Source organism: Mytilus californianus, unplaced genomic scaffold (genome assembly GCF_021869535.1).
Source record: "Mytilus californianus isolate M0D057914Y unplaced genomic scaffold, xbMytCali1.0.p SCAF_4, whole genome shotgun sequence".
Lineage (NCBI taxonomy): Eukaryota > Metazoa > Mollusca > Bivalvia > Mytilida > Mytilidae > Mytilus > Mytilus californianus.
The window spans coordinates 78568589-78594058 of NW_026262690.1; the positions used below are offsets into that span (position 1 = coordinate 78568589).

The 25470-nt window shown below is 32.7% G+C and overlaps 1 protein-coding gene across 1 annotated transcript in view; it reads left to right on the top strand.

The window, feature by feature from the left end:
* The window catches only part of LOC127738562 (autophagy-related protein 2 homolog B-like), a 115620-nt gene that overhangs the window by 60345 nt on the left and 29805 nt on the right, over positions 1–25470 (top strand). Inside the window, exons 13-20 of the mRNA XM_052249850.1 lie at positions 10663–10773; positions 13542–13703; positions 15873–15973; positions 17055–17227; positions 23106–23196; positions 23439–23643; positions 24427–24569; positions 24822–24976. Of these exons, the coding sequence (XP_052105810.1) occupies positions 10663–10773; positions 13542–13703; positions 15873–15973; positions 17055–17227; positions 23106–23196; positions 23439–23643; positions 24427–24569; positions 24822–24976 (1141 nt within the window). The remainder of the gene's footprint in view (positions 1–10662; positions 10774–13541; positions 13704–15872; positions 15974–17054; positions 17228–23105; positions 23197–23438; positions 23644–24426; positions 24570–24821; positions 24977–25470) is intronic.

Consider the following 25470-nt stretch of genomic DNA (forward strand, 5'->3'; position numbering starts at 1 on the left):
TGCCTAATTTGTAAAGATATCATTATATTTTTTTGCCAAAAAGCTATAGGCCTCTGTCAACTAGATCCTATAAATTTGCTTATAAATACAGATTGCCTCAAATCCTTGAAAAAGATGACGGAATTCCAAGAAACTTGCACTGATTCTTCTTTAAATGGGACATGAAGTTGTGCCGATGATGATCTGCTACTTCAACTTTAAGTCTGATTTTTATAAGCCCGTTTACAGGACGTATTATGGTATACCGTTGTCCGTCTGTCCGTCTGTCGTCAACATGTCGGACAATAACTCAAAAACGCTTTAACCAATTCGCATGAAACTTTAATGAAATGTTTATATCTATTGACGTGAGCTCCCTTTCGTTTTTTGTAAATTTTAGATTTTCAGTTTCCTAGTATTGGGTTTTTTTTCAATTGAAAAAGGGGGATTTTCCAGTTTTCGGACATTAACTCAAAAACAATTTAACTAATATGCATGAAACTCTGGTTTATTGTTTATATCTATTCACGTGAGCTCCCTTTCGTTTTTTATAAATTTCGGATTTACTGTTTCGGAGTTTTGGGGTTTTATTCATTAAAAAAGGGGGCATTTTCCAGTTTTCGGACAATAACTCAAAAACAGTTTCACCAATTTGCAAGAAACTTTGATGAATTGTTTATTTCTATCGACATGAGCTCCCTTTTGATTTTTATAAATTTTAGACTATAAGTTTATGATTTATGGGGTTTTATTCATTACAAAAAGGGGATTTTCCAGTTTTTGGACAATATCCTTAAAGTGCTTAGAGCAGTTTTCATTAAACTTTGATGACTGATTTATATCTATTAAGATAACCTCCCTTTAGTTTTTTATAAATTTCTGATATAACATTGAGAAGTTATTGAACTTTATTTGTTTATAGTCTGACAACAGATTTACTAAGTATTGAGCAACAGCACAGTGTATTGCACAAGAAGAAGAAATCTTTATTTTAATATAAATTCAATTCTTAAACCAATTTCAAGTTCTTTGACTACATTTATTCAGAAACCTATAATATGTCAAGTATTTAATTACAATCCAAATTCAGACCTGTATCAAGCTTGAATATTGTGTCCATTTTTGCCCCAACTGTTCAGGGTTGGACCTCTGCGGGCGTATCCAGCTGCGCTCAGCGAAGCAGTTTATTGTGTGTGTTCAGAAATCAAACGCATATTCATTTAAGAACTGTTTCGATGTGGCATATAATTTCTGCATTTAACACACCTAAAAGGTGCTTTAAAATTTCGTCCCAATTTCCAGGGTTAACTAGAATTTTTGAATAAGATAAAGTATGGATTCTGTATAGAAAATTAATTGTACCTGATGTCATCTAGTTGCCAGTTAATGATAACTGGGACTATTATACTTAATAAAATAGTCCCAGACGATAAAGGAAAGTTTGTTCCAATATTTTACCAACTAAAGTAATGGACTTCTAATAATAATTCCATTTTTGCTATTTTCATTAAAATAGGAACAATTTTAGAACCTCCTTGTTTGTCAGCATCTTTCCTGGATGTAGAATTATAATTGCTGCTTATATGGACTTTGCTCTTTTTTTGATAGTGCTAAAATGGCTCAGTTTTAAAACCCCCTATCCATTGACGGTTACTCATTCTCCAATGTGAACCCAGCTTGTAATTTAGATAACTTAACATATGCGACTCTAGTTTAATTTACTACTGATGAAGGATATCAATCAGCCTCGATTAACACTTATTTCTATAGCAACATTATAACTTTAATACATATTCATTAGATCAATTAAATACCTATTATGCAGGCAGCCACAGAAAATAACAGTAGTATTCCAAAAAGACAGTATGCATTTCCGGTATTCAGAAAGACTACAAAAACGACCAATATATATGCGTGAACCCTCAGGGGTTCACACAATGATTGACCAATAGGAGATGACTCTGTGGAAAAGTTTCATTTGGTTCGCAATAACATTAAACTGAAAATTTGCCTTATATGACAGTGCAAAGATTATTTTGACCTAAATGATTTAGACATTGTAAATGAGTAAAATGGCAGTGCTGTCCCTCAGGCCCTTAACTCACCAAAGACTTGTAGCCCTATAATTTCAGAGGGTGCTCCTATCAGCCTAAGGGTGATCCTACATTTCTGGCCCGTGGTGCTATAATTTTCAGTTAAAAAATCGTAGATTGGAAATATTTTATTTGACTTGTTAAATCTCATATTATTATAATGTTGTTTCTCTGTATTTCGTTAGAAAATGTGATCATACTTTCTATATGATGTTACTCTGCAACATATTCATGTGCCTGTTCCAAGCAAGGAACCTCTTCAATGATTGTCTTATTTCACATCTTAAAGTTTTTGTTATTTGGAAAATTTGCTGTTCATGATAGAGCTTGGATTGTTTCTTTTTAATATTTTCACAACTTCCTGTAGACCATTACCATATGAGCTAACATGTTGAAAATATGGCTCAGTGTGTCAGTCTAGTACAAAGCATGGTTTATATTTATATCTCATAATAAAATTGAGAATGGAAATGGGGAATGTGTCAAAGAGACAACAACCCGACCATAGAGCAGACAACAGCCGAAGGCCACCAATGGGTCTTCAATGCAGCGAGAAACTCCCGCACCCCGAGGCGTCCTTCAGCTGGCCCCTAAACAAATATGTATACTAGTTCAGTGATAATGAACCCCATACTAAACTCCAAATTATACACAAGAAACTAAAATTAAAAATGATACAAGACTAACAAAGGCCAGAGGCTCCTGACTTGGGACAGGCGCAAAAATGTGGCTGGGTCAAACATGTTTTTTGAGATCTCAACCCTCCCCCTATACCTCTAGCCAATGTAGAAAAACATGTTCTTGTCCTGAATATGCATTGATTTGACGCCAGAGATTAAACAGCAATCCATCCATCAATCAATCTTTTAACTATTGGTTGGTTTGTTCATTCATCCGTTCTTTAATGTGCCTTTCCCCAACATGAGCCTCATGTTTCTAGGTACATCTTATTGTTCATGTCATTAAGGGAGTTCAGTATTTACTATATTTTTTGATAGTCTGTGTTTACCAGTAATTTATTCACATGGGAGGATTATGAATTTGTAAGCTCATCACAGTTTTTGTTGTTGTTGAGTCTTATTTATAATACCCTGCATGATCTTTTATTAAAATTGCCTTTTTAAGGACACTTTTTCAAATAACTTTACAATACATGTATCAGTTTTTTAACCTTTAACTGTAATTTTGATTTTTTCTTACATTAAAAAAAAAACAAAATCAAGGAAATAAAACAAATTCCCGCCTTCTTTGTTATGTAAGTTTGACATGTAAAACCAATGTAAGAAAGGAAAGAGGATCTTTGTCATTACACAAGATTGTCATTTTCATTCATTTAATACAATGAGACATATGTTTATGTGGTTTTTGTCTTGTGTTAAATTCAAGGTTTGACAGAGTAATAGTTAACTTTTCTGTGTTATAAAGGCAGGTACAACTTATTCATGACTTGATCATGCTCACGTTTGATAATTTAATTATAAGCCTGATTAATGGAAGAAAAGGTGAAATTTTTTTTTGGTCAGATCAAGACACCTATATTGAATATAAAGGGATTGGACACACCTATTAATTATCCTCACATCTGCTGTATGAGGTTCATATTGTTATACTGTGGAGGACCATATATAGGATTTCTATGATAAATAATACTCATAAACTTTGCGATATCCTGTCTGTGATTTTTTTCTCTCCCTCAGTTGTAACACATTAATTAGATCACACAACCTTGACATTTTTTTTAAGTATGTGAATCTCAATTTTACAAAATTACATCATGGATGAGTTCACTATAATTTTGTTAAATTTTGTTGATTTTTTTTTGGGGGGGAGAGGGGGGGATATGTCACTATTGACATGTTTATAACATACATGTTGTGTTGAATTGCTAATCTGATAAACAAATTCATCTTTGCTTTAAGGAGATCAAAATGAAAAATTTACAGAATTTACCAATATGCACATATTAAATGAATCTTTGATGATACAGAAACATCCCAATAGTCCAGAAGCACACAAATTATGTAGTACATATATTTACCAAATTCAAACTTATGAAGAAGAACCAATTCTGGAAATTTGAAGGTAGTCAATTTTGTACTTTTTGATTTGATAACACCAAAAAGGTAAAAGTGGGATTTAAGAATGCAGTTATAATTTCCATTAAGTTATAGAAAACTGCAAAATAAGAAATGTATTTATTAATCCGAAGATTTTTTGCTTGTGATTATTTTACAATATACGTGAAATAAACACCCAACCAGTTATAATGAATTCACAGGATAAAGTTATTTACATTATATTATATAGCCCACACCAATTATCAACAACCTTATTTTTGTGTCCAAGATAAAAGTAGAAAAATAAGATGTGATATGATCACAAATGTTTAGGTTAAGTTGTAAATCATGTAAGATCAAATTGCTGGTCAAACATTTTTATGATGTAGACATTTGAAATACAAATAGGTTTGTTTGCCCCTTGTAGATGCCTATCAGATAAGTAAATACATATTGTTTACATTCCCTCAGGTATTTAATATTATTTTGACCACTGCAAGGTTTACCATGTTATATGATAGGTCAACTAATTTGTTAAATGTCCAGTAATACTTCAAAAAGACTTATGGACTTAACTTGTCTAGACTGTTAGTGCATTAAAAATTTGTTGTTTTATATTTTATGTGGTTGTGTATGGATTTGTGAAGATCAAATGTTGATCAATAGATTTCTACATATTTGGTCATTTGTGTTGTTGGGTTTATGTCTTGTTGTAGTTCACCTCATATCTCCTGTATTGTGTTCTTTTTCACTGTTTCTTCACTGTTCTGTAAGTGCAATATATTTAGACAGTTTTGGTTGATTTGATTATCAGAACCACATTACAGTATCAGTAGTAAGACAGTACTGGTTAAATTGACTTTGGTATATATTATTACTTATCCTAAACATTTCATTTAAAATTAAAGAAACTTGTGCAAAAGATCATATTGAAATATGCTTATGACCCATTGGTGGCCTTCGGCTGTTTTCTGCTCTTTGGTCGGATTGTTGTCTCTTTGACACATTCCCCATTTCCATTCTCAATTTTATTATACATATAAAAATAAGAAGATGTGGAATGATTGCCAATGAGACAACTCTCCCACCAGAAAACAAATAACATAGAAGTTAACAACTATAGGTCTTCTTATGGCCTTCAACAATGAGTAAAACCCATGCCGCATCGTCAGCTATGAAAGGCCCCAAAATGACAAATGTAAAACAATTCAAACGAGAAAACTAATGGCCTGATTTATGTACAAAACAATGAATGAAAAACAAATATGATATACAGCAACAAACGACAACCACTGAATTACCTACTCCTGATGCATGTTTCAAATTCATTGAAATAAAATAAAAATAGGAACTTGATTTATGCTTTATTTAAAATTATGTGGTTTTCAGATGAAAAGAGTAATTAAGTTACTCTTGACAGTACCTTTATTTATAGTGCACTATAATTTTGTGGGTTTCATGCATAACCTAAACCACAAGTATATATTGATACCCAATTAAATGCATATATCTTCTATTTATTTACTTTCTGCAAAGTCTGAAAACACACAAACTCAGATTTATTTCGTAAAGAGATAGAAAGTAAATAAATTCTTCATGGATTCACAATTAGACAAAGGAATCTGGACGGTGATAATTGATCATATTGTCTCTAAAAAAGACTAGGATGTAGATTAAATACTAATACAAGTTCTAAAGTAGACTTCAGGTTTCCTCAACAAAACTTGGAAACAACATATGATACAATTAGTATATTTTCAATAGCAGTTGTTTTTTAATGTACTGTGGATTCATTATTATTCGTTGGATACCAATTTTCGTGGATTTCGTGGGTACAGGTGAACCACGAAATTAAATATCCACGAACATGTAAGTTTTCTTTAATCCACGAAAATTGGTTCCCATGAAAATAAATGAATCCACAGTATCTGACAGTCTGACTTGTTATGTTACCAAGTGCATTTAGAAATGCAACATATCATATTTCAAGTCCCCTTTGGTCCGTTTTTGTATTGAAATACTAAAATATTCTTTCAGTACCTTCCTCAAACATTAAGCTAAATGTTGCTGTAACAGTTTAATTTTTTTGTCTTATATCAACTTTTTTCAGTTCAGACACTTGAGATTAGTATCATAGGGTCACAATTAAAGCCTCTAAATGTGAATACACAGGACCAAAATGGCACTCAGTATATAAAAATAAGAAGATGAGTTATGAATAAGTGATTTTACTGATTGGTATTGTGAAAGGGAAAAGCCTGATCTGGAATTAAAGCATAGTGTTAAATCAGAAAACTCACTAGTAATAACATACTATTTTTTACCAAAAATTTGTATCGCTAGTTTTAAAGAAATCGTGATTTAAATGTAATGATTAAAGTTTTGGCAATTTTAAGGTGTAATCTAAACATTCACACCTGTGACTGAATGTTCCACCTTCTATTTCATGGAAGAAAAAAATTTTTTTGCTGTTCAGGTGCAGTTCCATTTGCATTAGTAGAATGCCAAAATGTATTAGATTAATCAGAGAGATTGCCCATTTATGGCACTGTTAACTAAACTTGTGATAACCAAATACTCTGCCTCATCTGACTAAAATTTTTCAGTCCATCAGGCAGTTTTTATTGAACATGATTTATTAAGTCTCCCAAACGAAGTTTGGGAAGACTTATTGTTTTTGCTCAGTTCTTATTATTATTATTATTCTTCTATTTCTTCTTCTTCTTCTTCTTCTTCTTCCGCCGCTTTTAAATTTGAACTTGTCCGCACCCGTTCTCCAAAACCGCTTGTCAGATTAACTTAGGGTTTCACAATATGTTAGACTAACATGTCTAGTGGTGCAATCAGGGTTTTGTTTGTGCAATGGGGTTTATAAAGGGGTACTTTGAGGGGCAAAAAGAAAAGAGGGTTTTACTATAGAACCCTATGGGATTTTATTTTTTTAAATTTTCAAATGATTATAAATTGAAAACCGTTTGTGATAGACACAATCTTTTTAATTGAAAATGTTCTAAATGATAAAGCCCATTAAATGAAATACAGGGTTAGTCCCCAGGGGTCACCCCCACCCCCTGCCATTTAAGAAAGTTCTAATACCTTGTAAGTGGTCAAGATCCCCACCCCTAAACCATATATATTTTGGTTTGTTATGCTAAGATGGTTTGAATGATATACAGGGTTAGTCCCCAGGGGTCACCCCGACCCCCTGCCATTTGAGAAAGTTCTAACATCTTGTAAATGGTCGAGATCCCCACCCCTAAACCATATATATTCTGGTTTGTCATGACAAAGCACATCAAATGAAATACAGCGTTAGTCCCCAGGGGTCACCCCCACCCCCTGCCATTTAAGAAAGTTCTAATATCTTCTAAGTGGTCAAGATCCCCACCCCTAAACCATATATGTTCTGGTTTGTCATGCTAAGATGGTTTGAATGATATACAGGGTTAGTCCCCAGGGGTCATCCCGACCCCCTGCCATTTGAGAAAGTTCTAATATCTTGTAAATGGTCGAGATCCCCACCCCTAAACCATATATATTCTGGTTTGTCATGATAAAGCACATCATATGAAATACAGGGTTAGTCCCCAGGGGTCACCCCCACCCCCTGCCATTAAGAAAGTTCTAATATCTTGTAAGTGGTCAAGATCCCCACCCCTAAACCATATATATTCTGGTTTGTCATGCTAAGATGGTTTGAATGATATACAGGGTTGGTCCCCAGGGGTCATCCCGACCCCCTGCCATTTGAGAAAGTTCTAATATCTTGTAAATGGTCGAGATCCCCACCCCTAAACCATATATATTCTGGTTTGTCATGATAAAGCACATCAAATGAAATACAGGGTTAGTCCCAAGGGGTCATCCTGACCCCCTGCCATTTGAGAAAGTTCTAATATCTTGTAAATGGTCGAGATCCCCACCCCTAAACCATATATATTCTGGTTTGTCATGATAAAGCACATCAAATGAAATACAGGGTTAGTCCCCAGGGGTCAACCACACCCCCTGCCATTTGAGAAAGTTCTAATATCTTGTAAATGGTTGAGATCCCCACCCCTAAACCATATATATTCCTATTTGTCATGTCTCGAACATTTGAATGACGTATACGGTCAGTCCCCAGGGGTCCCCCCTCCCACCCCCAATGTTCTAATATCTTGTAAATGGTTGAGATCCCCACCCCTAAACCATATATATTCCTGTTCGTCATGTAATGAACATTTGAATGACGTATAGGGCCAGTCCCCAGGGGTTCCTCCCCACCCCCAATGTTCTAGTATCTTGTAAATGGTCGAGATCCCCACCCCTAAACCATATATATTCTGGTTTGTCATGCCAAGATGATTTGAATGATATACAAGGTTAGTCCCCAGGCATCCCTCATGCATATAACTTTACTGGACCAAACCAATTTTCACTGGAAGTTGTCCAATGTCAGGCGACCCTGGGAATTACGAATTATGGGAGCTTCGTTTGGGAGACTTCGTAACAGCATCCTGTTACATTCATTTCTTGTTTGTTCAAGTGTTGTTCAACTAAATATTGTAAAGTAACAGTGTATCAGTATAAAGTTGATGTTTATTTATCTAAAACAAATACAAGTACAGGTAGCTCTTTACCTATTAATGATTCACCTTGTGTATTAAATTAGATATGACTAAAAAGGAATAACCAAAAATTTGAACTTGGCAAATAAGTAGTCCTCTATACCATACTCGTGGTTGTAAAATAACATTAAAGGACATGATAACTTGATAAGATCCTGGATCTAAAAATACATTAAATGAAAAGATTTAAAGTCTCGTTAAAAATACATATACATAAATGGAAAAAATGGATTTTTGAAAATAGACGATGCAATGAATGGTATAGGTCAATGAAATAGCAACGTGATGACCAAAAAAACTAGCAGATATCCATAGATCAACAAGTAGTCTTTAACAATAGATAATTGACTATACAGTATGTGAAACTCTGAATTATCTGTTTTACATGTAAAAGAACCCTTGCGACAACTCTTAGAGGGTCTGTAGGTAGCCTTTTGGTATGCAAAATTCCAGCCTCTATCTAGCATACCATTATTTTCCACCTTTTATCTCAGTTGAGATCTTACAGAACTTACCTATTGTGTTTATTGTTAATTAGTTCTCATTCTGAACATGCATGAAATATTTGCCACTGGACATAAAACAAACATCAATCAATCAAGACATCTATACTATCTGGATTAAAATGTATTTGGTGTTTTCTTGAAGGAATATTGTATATTGAAATGTTGAAATCAGGTAAAGAGTTAGCATTTGAAAAATGTCTCATGTTTCATGTGAATCCTCCAAAAATTAACCAAAGTGGCTAAAAGGTGAGCATGTTGTATTGGCTGGGGAGATGATGATGTGCACTTGTCTGCATTTACCATTTTAAAATTGTCCTTTGTTTAGAAAAGTTTAAAATGGGAGTCTGGTTCTTATTATTTGAGGTAAAAAGTATAAAAAAAGTTGCTATTGTATTAACTTTTTTTTTTAATTTGAGTAAAACTTAATGTGGATTATCCCCTATTGTGACAGCATACTAAAGTTCAGCGTAGTATTTAAAACAAAAATCTTTTGTTTGAACCCCTCTTATTGACAGAAAAAGACTTATATGAAGGATGAAGGGGGGTTTGAAAAGAAAGTCTTGCCATATTTTTATCCTTAGCAAAGTAAAAATTGATAAACAAAATTTTAATATGAAATTGGCTTATAGTGTACGATGTCCAAAATCAGTTCAAATTTTTATCTATTTTAGTAATAGATAACAAGAAAAAGAAAAATTACAGGAAATTGTTTAAGTTAATGCATTGAAAAATTGTTTACCACAACAAAATTCAATTTGATTTTGTTTGTTTTTATTATAGTATGACTGAACTAGCCTAATATTTGAATGTATATTAGAAAAAGTGTGTGAAGATTAAGAAAAAAAGATAATACTAAGTACCTGGAAGAACATAACTAATATCAGGAAAAGAGAAAATATGAAATTATTCTTGATTATACAGTTTCTTTAATTACCATGACACCAGGTGAAAATTAATTAATTCATTAAAAAAAAAAGTAAAATGATCTGAGAAGGGACAAGTGGACAGGTTGATGATGTAATTAATGGTCTTTAAAATTAGAAATAAGAAGATTTTACTAAAGGCATATTCAAAAGCATGAATTCTAGATCTGCATATTGTGCCTAATATTTTTTCTATCATATATTTTATACATAGTTTTGCTTTGTCTATACGGTACTCAGAGACCGTCCAAGCAATTAGCAGTAATTTTAGCAAAGTTTAAAAATGATACTAGTGTTATATGCAGAGAGTTGGAGAAATTGTAAAGTGTTGATAACAAAGTTAGCCTAAGTGAGAAGCAGGGCTAATAATTAAGCTCTGTTTAATGTACTAAGGTGTTTATTGTTTCCCTCTGATAATGCTTTGATTTGTTTCTCTTCACTTTTTCATCTATCAGAAGAAGTTACTCCATATAATATATGTATTTCTTTTTCAGTTACTTGTTTTCAATAAAGATGGTGAACAACACGCCACACACATGTACAGCAGTATGCATGGTAGTGCTCCATGTATTAAAGCCACCATAACCTACATGGAACAAACAAAGGTAAGTCAGTAAAAATGTATACACATGTACAGCAGTATGCATGGTAGTGCTTCATGTATTAAAGCAACCATAACCTACATGGAACCAACAAAGGTAAGTCAGTATAAATGTATACACATGTATATCAAATTGCATTGGGGGTTTCATCAAACACACCATAAAAAATGAATCAAACCTCCATGAAATAAGCAGTCCATACATATATGCAGGAGAAAATGATGAGGCAGCAGTAAAAGTATGAAACACATTTAGAGGTTTCCATATGAGTTAATTGTTATATAATAAAATTGTAATCTCCAAATGATCATATTTTATTAATTTGGGCTGTTATATAACTGTCACAGGATAGAACAGGGTTGAGTGCTTATAACAACCATTACTGCTACATTCTTTACAAGTTAAAAGTTTGTTATTCGGTTGTTGTGGTTGGTTTCTGTCTGTTATACTGTAAATGTACTTTTATTTGTTGGGTACCAATTTTCATGGTTTTCATGGATGGCTTTATCCACAAATTTAAGTGTCCAACGAAATATAACAACTGTTGTCTGAATCAAGACATGGAAAGATTCCCATGTAATTTTGACTACATGCATGTTATGGATACTGGCATATAATCTAGAGAATACATCGATATCAGCATAAGAACTATGAACTATATTTATAACTTTAGCAGGAATTAACCCATTTAATCTAAAAAAAAAAACCATAAACTGTACAACTTTTATCCCTATAATTCTCATGGGAAAATTTGTTTTGATCAATGAAAGTCAGACCTCCTGTGATGATATGAGATGATGAAGTGTTCATTTTATCTCCTCATAATTCTCATATGATTTGGGCTCATGTGGATAGTTGTCGCATTGGCAATATCATACTACATCTTCTTATTTTTATATTAAAAAGGGAATAGTCATACCAGGAACAGTGCAATTGAGATAAATATTGTACAAAAATAACGATGAATCAACATTTAAATACAACATTAAATTTTCAGTATAAAAGTTTTAACAATTTTATAAAATTAGATCACCTTTTTTGAGACATGAAATACATATCAAATTAAACATCTGCTGTTGTAGCCTAAGGGTTGTTTGTAAAAAAATGTTAAATTTTTATAAATGTTTGGAAAGGTAATAACCTTTAAATATTGATTTTGGCACATTTTCTGTCATAAAACGATATAAACTGAAATTTTGATGAAGAAATAGTAACTTTAAGTTAATTTCAGAACATATAGAATTATTAAGATTACAAGTCTCTCTTGGTTTATATTTTTAATCCACTAGTTCTTCATGAGACCTCCTTCATTTTCATAGAAAAATATAGAGAAACCTGTGGGTTTTTTTTGCAAAATTTCAAAAAGACCAAAGTCTGCACTTACAAGTATATCAAAAATTTTATCTAGTCAAAATCCATTATTATGAAGCTATTTTTACCCAGAGTTCAACAACTTAGCTTTAGTTTTGTCATTTTGTTTGTTATCAATCAATTATTTAACATGAATGTATTGCAAAGATTATTTTACTGTCTATTGCAGTTTATTTGAAATTCTGACCCAATTGCAATTTGTTTGTCAAACCAAACTGTTCAACTGGTCAAAAATTTTAAGCAACTGCTTTAAAAAAACCACAATAAGTCATCAAAGTGCAAGGTGATAAAATAAAGCATGCTTACAATCCTTTAAAACTTTAATTCTACTGTATTGCTATTAAATAAATCTTAAAATGACTATACATCTTGTTATTGTAAAGTAATTCAAAAGGTGAGAGGTACTAATTTTTAATTGCTATAAACATGTGTAAACCCTTGTACTCTAGCCAAAGGTTATGATCCAGTCCCCTCCTCTCTAGTGAAGATGGTGTAAACTAAGCTTTCATACTATTTTTTTTATATAATAAGTCTTCGATTTCATAAGAGTCAGACATCAGTTTGATTTAAAACATGTTATATTCAGTAAAATACATGTGAAATTACAATATGTTGTTACTGTGACTTGACTTGCAATTTGTTTGATCAATCAAACTGGTCAGAAATTTTACTAACTTCTGTAGAAAAACCACAACACTTACTGTCACAAGTCACATTAAGAGCTTTTTACTTAATAACCTATTTTGGGTTTTCTTATTTCCCTTGATATACGTAATTGTCTCTCTTAATTTTCATTGCATATTGTAACCATAAACATGTAAATTTCCTTTAAGTTCTATTCTAAGTACATTTGTACTTATTTTTATTTATACATGTATCATATCATGTTATTAAAGTGAAGGAATGCTTGAGTGACGTCAGTCTTATAAGGTAGATTATACCCTGTTCACTAATGCATTCATCATATGGACATTTGAGGAGTAGAAATTGAACCTGGTTTCTGTCCTTTCCCCATCCATTTTTTCTTTTTGTTTACTTTTAATGATCTTCTGATTTTCGTATACCATATATTTGTTTCATCAGAAGAACTAATAGACATTTTTTTTATTCTTTTTAGAAAGTTTGTTTGACATTTTATATATAAAGTGTACATAATCCCTTTGAAATTTGTAGACATTCTAAATAACCAAGGAGACTATGGAAAAAAGTAAAACCTCCTCTTTACCCACAAACACTATTTCTTACATGGGAATCAGTCATATATATAAGGATTTTTTTTCCCCTGAAACATAGCAGGTGTGCTTTGAAATTTTAAGATAATGGGTGGGGACAGAAGTCTTTTAGTTTTTTTAAGTACAAATTTATGTGAAATTGTTAGTTTTGAATTTGGCATTTTGCAGGGATCTAGAAAAATCAGCCCCAGAACAGATGTTAATGTTACGATTGGTGCATGCGAGTCTGAGATTGATGTCACAATCATTGACAGAGTCAATAGTCTGCTGTCACCACCACCAAGGTCAAGGTCATGCAGTCATACAGGAAATATACCCATGTACACAGGGGTAAGTTCCAAGGTTTTGTTTATACAGGTCCAGGTTATGCAGTTATACCAAAGATATACACAATGTTCACCATTTTGAGGAAGTATTTTGCCATACTGTTCACTTGCTTGTTGTATAATGAAAAAAATTAAGAACTTGAAAATTCAGCATATAAACTTTTAGTCAGTCATAATTGCTCTTGTGCCTTTGTATATGCCCGTTTACGGGATGTATTATGGTATACCGTTGTCCGTCTGTCCATCCGTTGGCGACACGTCGGACAATAACTCAAAAAAGCTTTCACAAATTTTCATGAAACTTTGGTGAATTGTTTATATCTATTGACAAAGGTCCTTTTCCATCTTTATAAATTTTAGAATTTACGTTTCTGAGTTTTGGAATTATATTCATAAAAACTGGGGGATTTTCCAGTTTTCTGACTATAACTCAAAAATGCTTTGAACAATTTTCATGAAACTTTAGTGAATTGTTTATATTTATTGACATAAGTTCCCTTTTGATTTAAAAAAATTTCTGATTTTACGTTTTCGAGTATTGGGACTTTATTCCTAAAAAAGGGATGATTTTCCAGTATTTCGGACAATAACTTAAAAAACGCTTTTAGCAGTTATAATGAAACTTTATTGACTTGTTTGTATCTATTGAGATAAGCTCCCTTTTGTTTTTTATAAATTTCTGACATGACATTGCGGCATTATGGAACTTTATTAGTTGAAAAATTGTCGAAAAACTGGCCAGTTAGAGAAGGGGGGTATCACACACTCATGGCCCAGCTCTTTATTCTATAACTTTGTGAATATTTAAGACAGGCCTGAGACAATAACAAACGCATCAAAACCACACCCCTTGTCAGTGTAAACAACTATGATGACCAGATATCAACACCAGTTCACAAAAAATAAAATACTTTTACAAGCTTTCAATAATGAAAGTATTGTTATCTGCTGTGTCTAAGTTGTTTCCTCTTGAAAAAATAAGGATAGAGCATCAAAATACTTTGCTGTACATCTGAGACCTTTAGTAATGGTTTCCATACAATAACTTGAGTATAAGTGTATGGATCTCTATGAAATTGTACCACAAGGTTCTATACCTCAAAAAGAATGTTGGATTGATTTTGGGGGTCATGGCCCAAACCATTTAGGAATTAGGGGGGAAAAAACAAGGATTTCTGGTTCCGGACAATAACTTGAATATAAGTGTATGGATCTCTATGAAATTGTACCACAAGGTTCCATACCAAAAAAGGAAGGTTGGGATTGATTTGGGGGTTATGGCCCTAACCATTTAGGAAAAAGGGCCAAAAACAATTCTTTTCTAAACTTTGTATAAATTGCCTATTTCTTGACCAATATCAATGGGGTTTAATTCAAAATCTTGAATTTTTTGGGTTCTTTAATATGCCAAATCTAACCATGTATTTAGATATTGGATTTGGGGCCCTGTTTTTATATTGGTCCACATTGAGGTCCAAAGGGTCCAAAATTGAGGTCCAAAGGGTCCAAAATAATTAGTTCATCAAAAATTAAATTATTGGGGTTCTTTGATATGGCAAATCTAACTGTAATTTTGGGTCCTGTTTTCAAATTGATCTATATTAAGGTATAAAGGGTCCCAAAGTAGACTTTGTTTGATTTCAACAAAAACTGAATTCTTGTGGTTCTTTTATATGCTGAATCTAACCATGTATTTAGATTTTGGATTTTGGACCATAATAGGTAAATGTCCAATCCAAATTCAGAGCTGTATCAAGCTTGAATGTTGTGTCCATACTTGCCCCAACTGTTCAGGGTTTGACCTCTGCTGTCGTATTAATCTGCACCCTGCAGAACATTTTATATTCTTTTTAAATCACTTAGACTTTCGGCTGTTTCTTTGTTATTTCAATTTTCCTGAAACAAGAAGTAGATTAAAAGAAAGTATAAAATCCATAGTTTTCAGAATGTGTTGCAATATCATTCTACAATAAGAGGCAATGGTTCATGTAGCTCTATAACTGAACATGACAATTTTCACTAATTTATAGAGCCTGTATGACTATGCCTTATGCTTCTTTCTTCTGAACAGGGTTGTAGTAAATACTGCACACAGGACGTTCACTATGTACTAAGTTAATTATAGCAACATTTGAAGTCTGTTCTATACCATATATACATGTTATCATTTCAGGTCCCGGACACATTCAGTCAGACACTAGAAGATGGTGCTAACTCATCTGAAATGACAACAGATATAAAAGTGAATAGTTCTAATGTTAAACTATATATCAGGTAAGTGATGCATGTAGTGTTTCTTAATGATAAGTCATATTGACTAGAGATCCATGGGATCTGTATCCATAATAAGGTTTGGCAAAGTTGTACATGAAAGAAAATGTCATGCATGTACAAAAGGACAAAAAAGTCATGATCGATTTCATTATATTAGAATGGCCACTTCAAAAAGATCATTTGGCCCACTTGTAAATCCAATCAACTAAAGTACTTATTTAAGTTTATTCATATTGTTTTTGGCTGAAAATGTGTAATGATTATGTCATGAAAATAAGGGCCAGACTTCAGTCACATCCACTATCGGTTTAAAAAAAAAATATGTCTTCCAAACACTTTCTTTTTATGTCTGTGACTGTAGACATTCTATTACCATAACTATTCACGAAAATACTGGTAGCTAGTTACAATGTATTAATAAATAAGCTTTTTAGCTCATCTAGCCCAAAAGAGCCATGATGCACATTAATCATCACTTGGGGTCTGTTTTCTGTCTTAAACTTAAAAAAAAAATCTTCTGCAAAACTACTAAACCCTTTCAAACCAAGCTTCACATAAGTGATCCTTAGAGTGTCTAGATTAAGGTTATGAATTATAAACACAGCAGATCCTGCTCCACATGTGGCACCCGTTGTGTTGCTGGTGTTAGTACAAACCTGGTGATAAGTCTAATTTGGTAGGTCACATTCGGGGGAAAGGGGACAGGAATGTAGTTACGACAATTGGAACATATCTGTTGTCATCTATGAAACGGATATTCCATAATGGTCAGCCAACTCATGATGGCGTCCGTAAAATTTACAAAGAGAGGATTTCAACTTCACCACTTGGAACTCTTGATTTGATAGCTTCCTTATGAGCAGCAACCCTCCACCAAGGAAGTCATGATAATAAATAAAAGTCCTGAAATATCATATCAGCTGGGAGATATATACTCTGTGTGCAGGTACTGCTGGAATGTTGCAAACCTTTGATTCAAGCTAGGGTATATAATTTTAAATATTAGGCTGCTTTGTGGTGTATTCTGGCCTTTATTAACTTATAAACTGTATTAAGTTAGCTTTATAAAATACATTTCCAGGTTTCCTATTCCTGATTTGAGGCCACAATCACAGGTTGACAGGTTTCCATGGTGGAAAAAAAATCTACGAGAAGAAATGGTGATATTAAAACTGAGTGATTTTAGATTTATAACGTCCATAAAATCCCAACAGTCAGTTCTACAAATGGATGTCATTTGTAAAGAGGTTCATGGTAGGTTTTACAAAAGAGTTTGATTGAATCATCACATTTTCCATCAAATGTTGCATTGAAGTACTGGCTTCAGTTACAATATGACTTGTTTTGGTAATGTGTCCAACAAACAAACCAAAAAAGCTTTTATTTTCTGTCAGCCTAATGATATTTGAATGCATTGGTTTTTAGAAAAAATAAGCACCTAATATTTTATTCGTTGACAATTTTCTACTTTAAAACTTATTTGTTCCTTGTTGTTTGTTTTTGGAACTTAAAAAAAAATAGCACCCAATAATTTTTATTAACAAATAGATGAAACTTTTTATACTTTGCATTTAGATAGATATAGAGCATCATATGGTGTTTTTCCTCATATTAACCTGAAACATCCAAGAGTTAAAGTCTATCATCTGATATTAGTAGAAAGTTCAGGAGGTGATATGAAGACCCTTTTTCGTATCTTTTTTCCATATATTTCTCAAAAGTATTTTTGTGCAAGAGGATATTGTTCATATGATATGTCAAATCCATTGCATTACAATTTCCTGTTTACAGTGTACCTTTATTTTCTTACTTAATGGCCATGTATGAAATTTTTGTTGCATTTGCTTAGGAACCATTAATCAGAGTCTTCAGAAATTTGGTATCAAGCTCCATGTGGGCATGCCTTGCTTCGTAATGCCTTTTTTATACGCCCGTTTACGGGACGTATTATGGTATACCGTTATCCGTCCGTCGTCAACATGTTGGACAATAACTCAAAAACACTTTAACCAATTTGCATGAAACTTTGATGAATTGTTTATATCTATTGACGTGAGGTCCCTTTGGATTCTTATTAGTCCCCTACCAACGAAGTCGAAGGGGACTTTAGGTTTGCACTCCGTCCGTCTGCCTGTCTGTCTGTCCATCCATCTGTCCAGCAAATCAGTTTTCCACACTTTTTTTCTTCGTGCTTGAAGATATTGATTTGATATTTGGTATATTGTTTCATCATGACAAGTTACAGATCAAGTTCAAATTTTGTTCCAGTCTAATGATTTTGTAGTTATGGTCCTTGGACTTAGAAAATTCACTCAAATAATCAGTTTTCCTCACTTTTTTTCATCATGCTTGAAGATATTGATTTGATAACTGGTATATAGTTTCATCATGACAAGTTAAAGATCAAGTTCGAATATTGTTCCGGTCTGATGATTTTGTGCAGAGTTATGGTCCTTGGACTTAGAAAGTTCACTCAAATAATCAATTTTCCACATTTTTTTTCGTCGTGCTTGAAGATATTGACTTGATATTTGTTATATAGTTTACACCATGACAAGTTATAGATTGAGTTAGTATTTTGTTCCAGTACAATGAATTTTTAACCGGTAGGGGACTATGTATTGCCAGGCAATACTCACAGAATGCTTGTTAATTTATATTTTATGTTTTCGAGTTATGGAGTGTTATTCATTAAAAAAGGGGGATTTTCCAGTTTCCTGACAATATGTCAAAAATGCTTTCAGCTGTTTATGAAACTTTGGTGAATTGTTTATATCTATTGATGTGAACACCCTTTCGATTTTATAAATTTTAGATTTTAATTTTTCGAGTAATGGGGTTTTATTCATTAAAAAAGGGGGATTTTCCAGTTTTCGAACAACAAATCAAAAATGCTTTTGGCAGTTTTCATGAAACTTTAATGAAGTATTTATATCTATTGATGTGAGCTCCCTTTCGATTTATATAAATTTTAGATTTTTAGTTTCCGAGTGATGGGGTTTTATTCATTAAAAAAGGGAGATTTTCCAGTTTAGGACAATAACTCAAAAGTGCTTTGAGCAGTTTTAATAAAACTTTGGTGACTGGTTTATATCTATTTATGAGGAGTTATGGAACATTATTCTTTGAAAAAGCGACGGGTGTGTCATGCGCTCATGGCCAAACTCTTTATTAGGGCCCCGCCGAATGGCGGACGCCCTATAGTGATCAGTCTGTCCGTCCGTCCGTCCTTAACAAATTGTGTCCGCTCTATATCTAGAGAACGGTTATGATTTCAAAGTTTATGCTTGACATGTATATTATCCAACACCAGAGGGTGTGTCATAATGTATGTACAACTTCCTAGGTCAAAGGTCAAGGTCAAAAACTTTGGTTTTAGTTGACAACCCCATGTCCTATGATAAAGATCGTGTCGGCTATATATCTTGAGAACCGTTATGATTTCAAAGTTTATACTTGACATGTATATAAACCAACACCAGAGGGTGTGTCATAATTTATGTACAACTTCCTAGGTCAAAGGTCAAGGTCATAATCTTCGGTTTCAGTTGACAACCCCATGTCCAATGATAAAGATACAAATTTTGAACCACACATTATTCACAGCGGGGCCCACAGAGATGGCTCCCATCTCAATGATATCTAGTTATATTTAGTTAATCATCATCTTCCTCTTTGCTAAATACTAATATAAGGAATAATTTGTGGGAAATAGCCTACTTAACCTTACCCCTTGAGAGGTTATAAACTAGCCCCTTATATAAGGAAATTTACAGTATATCTCTCAATCAATCTTACAATTTGTAAATGTTATCTCCTTTTTATTTTATTTTAATTTCCAGCTTTGTTGCTCTTAAGTTATGGAACTTGAATATTCAAATATAGGGGAGGGGTGTAGAAGGCATTATGCATATGGCTCAGCTGTTTATTATGTGTATTATTTTGCCAAAACTTCCTTATTTTTAGCCATATGTATGAAACATAGTCATATCAGTGCTAACAGACATGGGATTCTTCCGCCGGGAGTCAAAATCTCCCAATTCTTAAGCCCTCTTCCGTCCCTCCCGTTAATAATTCAAATCTTCCGTTTTTTTCAAAATTTCAACCCCAACAAATTTGTCAGTCTCTATTTTTTATTACCATCGATGTCAACATTAATTACGTTTTTGTGTAACTGATGAAGGTAACTTTTACCTGTAAATCAAAGAACTTGTATAATTGTATGGCTTCACTTGACAGCTTGGATGTCAAACATACTATTTATCAATAACTTTAACCTCAGGCTAACTGCCGTTATGGAATAAAAGCTTTGTGTATTTGAAAACACTTAAAAGAAATTTTCGGGTTACTTCCCTTGTTTTATCATGTTTTAAGTTACCCTCCTTAAAATAATGTACATTGATAAAAGAATATGCATGAAATAATGTCTTAGGACAAATAAGAAAATATTGTTTTGAAAATTATTTGTGAGATCTATACTTCTTTTCAATGCTTAAATTGAAATTTATAAGACATGTATTGACCTTTGTTTAGATCTGTAAAGCCGACTGTGCGAGGGCTGTATAGCCAGTCAAGGTCGTTAAAAACTTCCATCATCATTTAGATCTGTATATTTTTATTTTCTTTGGTTTTCTACAAAAAATTTTATTTTTATATTCTTTTATTTTATTTAAGTTCTATTTTATTTTCATCATTTATTTTTATTCATCAACTTATTTATTTATTTATTAGTTATTCTATCCTTCAAATTTTTACTCACTTTTACTTTTTATTCATAATAGGTTTTTTTTTCTTATTTATCATTCTAAATTATATCAATTACCTTATGGTAAAAATTAAATTATTTAAATGCCCAAAAAGGCGCAAGCCAGGGCCGACCATGCAAGGGCTGTATAGCCAGTCAAGGTCGTTAAAAACTTCCATCATCATCATTTAGATCTGCCCGTGGGAGGGCTTTATAGCCAGTCAAGGTCATTAAAAACCCCCATAAGTTTAGTGACTGAGTGAGTGTTTCTGCTTAATCTGGCCAAATCATAATTAGCTACAAATGAAGTAACACTGTATAACATTATATAAAATTATTGAATGATAGAACTGAGAAACATACTATTGATGACAAAGATGAGGAAAGGAAAAAAAATCACATACAAATAGTAAAGCTTTAGTGTTGACAAATATTTCACATGGTAACAATACAGAGAGAATACATTAATAGTAATACTGTTATCTTAAAAAAAGAGGAAGAATGTAGCTTTATCATCAAAATAAACATTGAAAATGGCGATAAATATGTTGATAAAAAATCTCTAGTTATGAGGCCCAAACTCCAGCTGAAAATTTTCAAATCTCTAGTTGTGACTTGACAACTCTGTCACATGTATGTGCTAAGTGCTTTTATCAGTATAGTGTTTTGTATTTTAAAAAATGATAAAAATTATCCATCTCGAAATTATCAGCAAGTTGACAAAATTTTAATGATTCTTTAATATTTATACCTGACTCTTCTACTGTAATCAAATTTTAGTGATAACCACATTTTTCACAACAAAGCACTGATTTGGCATATTATCAACGAGTACTGTTGAGAAATATATCATAAAATGATAATGCCTTAATTTCTGTTACCATTGACCTGATTATGGTGATGATCAAGATATCAATCACAGTTAAATGTGCAATAATTGGCTGTAATATTGATAAAGAAACTCCTACTTTCATTGTTTAAAAGCAGAGTGACTTCAAATTTCTTTTTGATACCTGCCACTGTAATATAGAGGAGTTTTGTTCCATGTACATACATCCAGCCTATCTTTTGTCGACTCTGCTCGAGTCATTTGCAGAAAGTTTAAGGTGCAATGCTATATTATAGAATGGTTATTTGCCAAAGGTCACTGAAGTTTTTGGTTTTCTCTGATATTTGGCACAACCTTTTTGAATTTTTATGCTCTTCAACTTCATGTTTGATTTGGCCTTCCATCTGTTTTGATTTGAGCACCACTGAGGAATCTCATGCAGATGAAATATGTGTCTGGTTTTCTTAATTATTAGAATACCATCTTTGATGAATTTTTGTCTCATGTAAACGAAGTCGAAAATGCAAGACTTAGGTGTGGTGTTGTTTCCAGCTTTTGTGTATGTAGCGTCAGCAATGTATTAGTTTGTGATTAGGTCAGTTTATGAGGAACCACTAGTGGTAGGTCAATGATATTTAGTATGCAGTTGTATTAGCATTGGCACATCTCATTTCCATGGAGATTATTTGGCTCTGCCCCTTCAGTCATGGTCTATTGACTTTGAATGATTTGCATAGTTTACATGTGAAAGTTTGTGAAAGATCAGTTTGAGATGAACTGCTAATGTTAAGTCAGTGATATTTGGTATGCAGATGTATTGGCATTTGCAGATCCCATTTCCATGGAGATTCTATAGACCCACCCCCTCATCATGGTTTATTGACTTTGAAACTTTTACATTGTTTACAAATTAAAGTTTGTGTCTAGGTTTGTTTAAAGTGAATGACTTATGACAAGTCAATGGTACTTGGTATGCAGTTTTATAAGCATTTGCATTTGCCTTTAAATGATTTGCATAGTTTACATGTTTAAATATTGCATAACGGTTTATTAATCAAGACACCCAGTTTGCGCCATCATGCAGTGAAATTTATCTGTAAGGAGCTGCACAGTTGTTCTTTTGTTATTAATTCACACTCAAACTTATTCAAGTGTAAACCAATTTGGTCAGTCCAATTTGAATTTTAGCTGCTTAAACATTTTTAAGGCATTGAAATCAATATTGCCCTAGTGAAACAGCTTTCTTTAAATTACATTCACCCTAGATTTACCTGAATTTTAGCTGAGCAATTTACTTTCAATACCCAATAATCTCCTTTTGGAATATTAAGATAGAATTGACCATTTGAAAGAAAATTAGTGACACTCGTATTGTTTGGTTGTAAAGTTTTCTTAGATATTGTTGATTTTGCTGTATTGGATACATAGAGTTTGTCAGTCAGGTATAAAATGTTATTTGCTGAATATCTAGTGGCAAATATAATGAACAAACCAATAAAGAAATGTGATGGAATTACTAAGATATACAGATAAAAAAATGGCCAATTTACTACTTTCAGGTTCATTTCTACTGGACCCTAACCATGAACCAGAACCATTTGCATATGCCTGTGGGGACAATGACAACGAAGATGGATTTAATTCACCTCAGTATGTTATTTAATTGTTAGAGCCACCAGAAAATTCTGAAAATTCATATTTATTATTTTCATCTTGTAAAGTTTTATACTTTAGTAGAATATATTTTTTATCATAAGATTAAAACATGTGTAAATATAAAAAATGTAAGAAAGAAAGAACCTACCGGTACTTACAGGCAAATTTAGTTTTGTATATCAGAAAGTAATTAATACTGGTTAATAGTCAGTTTACATATTCAATTCAATTTTCAGAATAAGTTTAAAACTATCAAAACAAATCATATCTTTACTGGATGAACAAGGAATGAACTCTGAAAACAATACCCCACTTGATTCTCTGAATGGTGCATGTCAGTTTGACAAAGTGGATCCATCTCCATTCTCAAACAAGAAATCCATGTATGGTAAAGATGATGATGGAAGTAAAGAAGATACCCACAAACATGTCAGTGAAGAGGTAGGAACTGCTTTAAATGTTACAGGTTTCTACATATCAATACAAAAAAAAAATTATTCTAGATTCAAGGAAAACATTTGTATAAAAGGCTTCAAATGAGGGGGAATACTGGATAACCTCTGTATTTCACCTGCTTCTGTTTGCCCATAACACCATAATTTCTGTCGCATTTTTCTCAGCAAATACAAGCCATAGCTACTTGATATATTGCACCCTTCATCTGCTAATGCAATAAAATAAAACTTGTTTTCAGTTCTTTTGATTGTTTGCTTCCAGTTTGCTGAAAAGATCTTTAAAATTAATCACAGATATGAAAGTTAAGTCATATTTCAATTAGCAACTTTTTCAGTGTATCCATCTGTCTGTAACATATTTCTGTCCCATTTTTATTCAACAAGCCATTACATGACTATTACATCTTAGTAAATGTCACCAAGCTTCATCTGATTACACATACCATGTGACATGTTTTCAGTTCCTTTGATATTCTTCCTGTTTGCCAAAAACATATCTTAAGCAGAGATTTTTCAAACAATAGTAGAGTATATTTTAGCAGTTTTGTGGAGTTATGGAACTTTATCTGTTGATAAAGCGACGAGAGTATCATGGGCTCATGGCACAGCTCTTTATGTAAATAATGGTTGAGTATATTTAACTGAAAAGTTAATGCATATCCCATATGAATGAAAATTGAAATAATTGCTGTAAAAAGAGGGAATACTTTATATGTTTAAAAGTACAGAAACTGGACTGTAATGTCCATGAATTGTTGTATTTTGACAGATGGTCATACCAGGGGACAGAGATGAGATGATGGAATTCCAGGATACCTGTATAAACAATACAGAAATAACATTGGATATATATCTACCCATGGCTAACTGTTACCTACCTAGCAAAAACTTCTATGAAGTTCTATACAACAGGTAAGTTTAGATCATGATATGATAGGTAATATTAAAGATTTCATGTGTGGAATATATTCTGAAGTATAAGAATGGTAAAGTGTTCTAGTGGTCAAAGAATTATTTTATGAATTCCTCCTCATATATTTTGTAACAAAGGATTAATTTTAATACTTCTACTTGTTCAGCATGTATAATTCATATTTATGTTCTTCTATTTTTGTAGTTAAAATTGTTTCTTAAACTTTCAAATGAGAAAATTATGTCTTTCAGATTTAATAATGACTTGTTGCTATGGGAACCAGTTGCACCATCACCTTTACCTACTCAGGACCAAGCTTCAGGATCTATACAGCCATTTGACCTTAGTTGCTATCCTCAAGTTTTGCAAGATAATTTTGAATTAGCGAAATCTGCTATTCAGTATGGTATGCATATTTGTTTAGAACAAATCGCATTAGTAACACTACTATAAGTTTGGGTGTAACAAGGGCCCTGCCAATTAATCTGCGGAAAGCCAATAGTAATCAGCTTATCTTTCCGTGCTGTGCATTCTTCCATCACAAATCATTTCTGTTCCCAAACTTTCAAACCTCTTGGAGTTGGGTAATGAAACGTAGAATGATTAATTACCTCTACTAGTAGGTGTGTTCCACTCAAGACTGAAATCCACACAGTAAAAGTTATGGTAAAAAAAATTAGTTAAACTTAAGCAGCTCTGTGCATATGATCAAAAATCTTTTCCACTCTCAAATTTTAAAACCTTTTAGAATTGAGTCATGAAACTGGGCAAGGTTATTCAACACTACTAGAAGGTGTTTCTCAAACTTAAAGACCCCTTGAAGTTTGGAGATAAATTAGTGGGTCAGTAAAATTTCTGCCTTCTGTAGGTATATGATTTTAAATAGAATAACCTTGATTA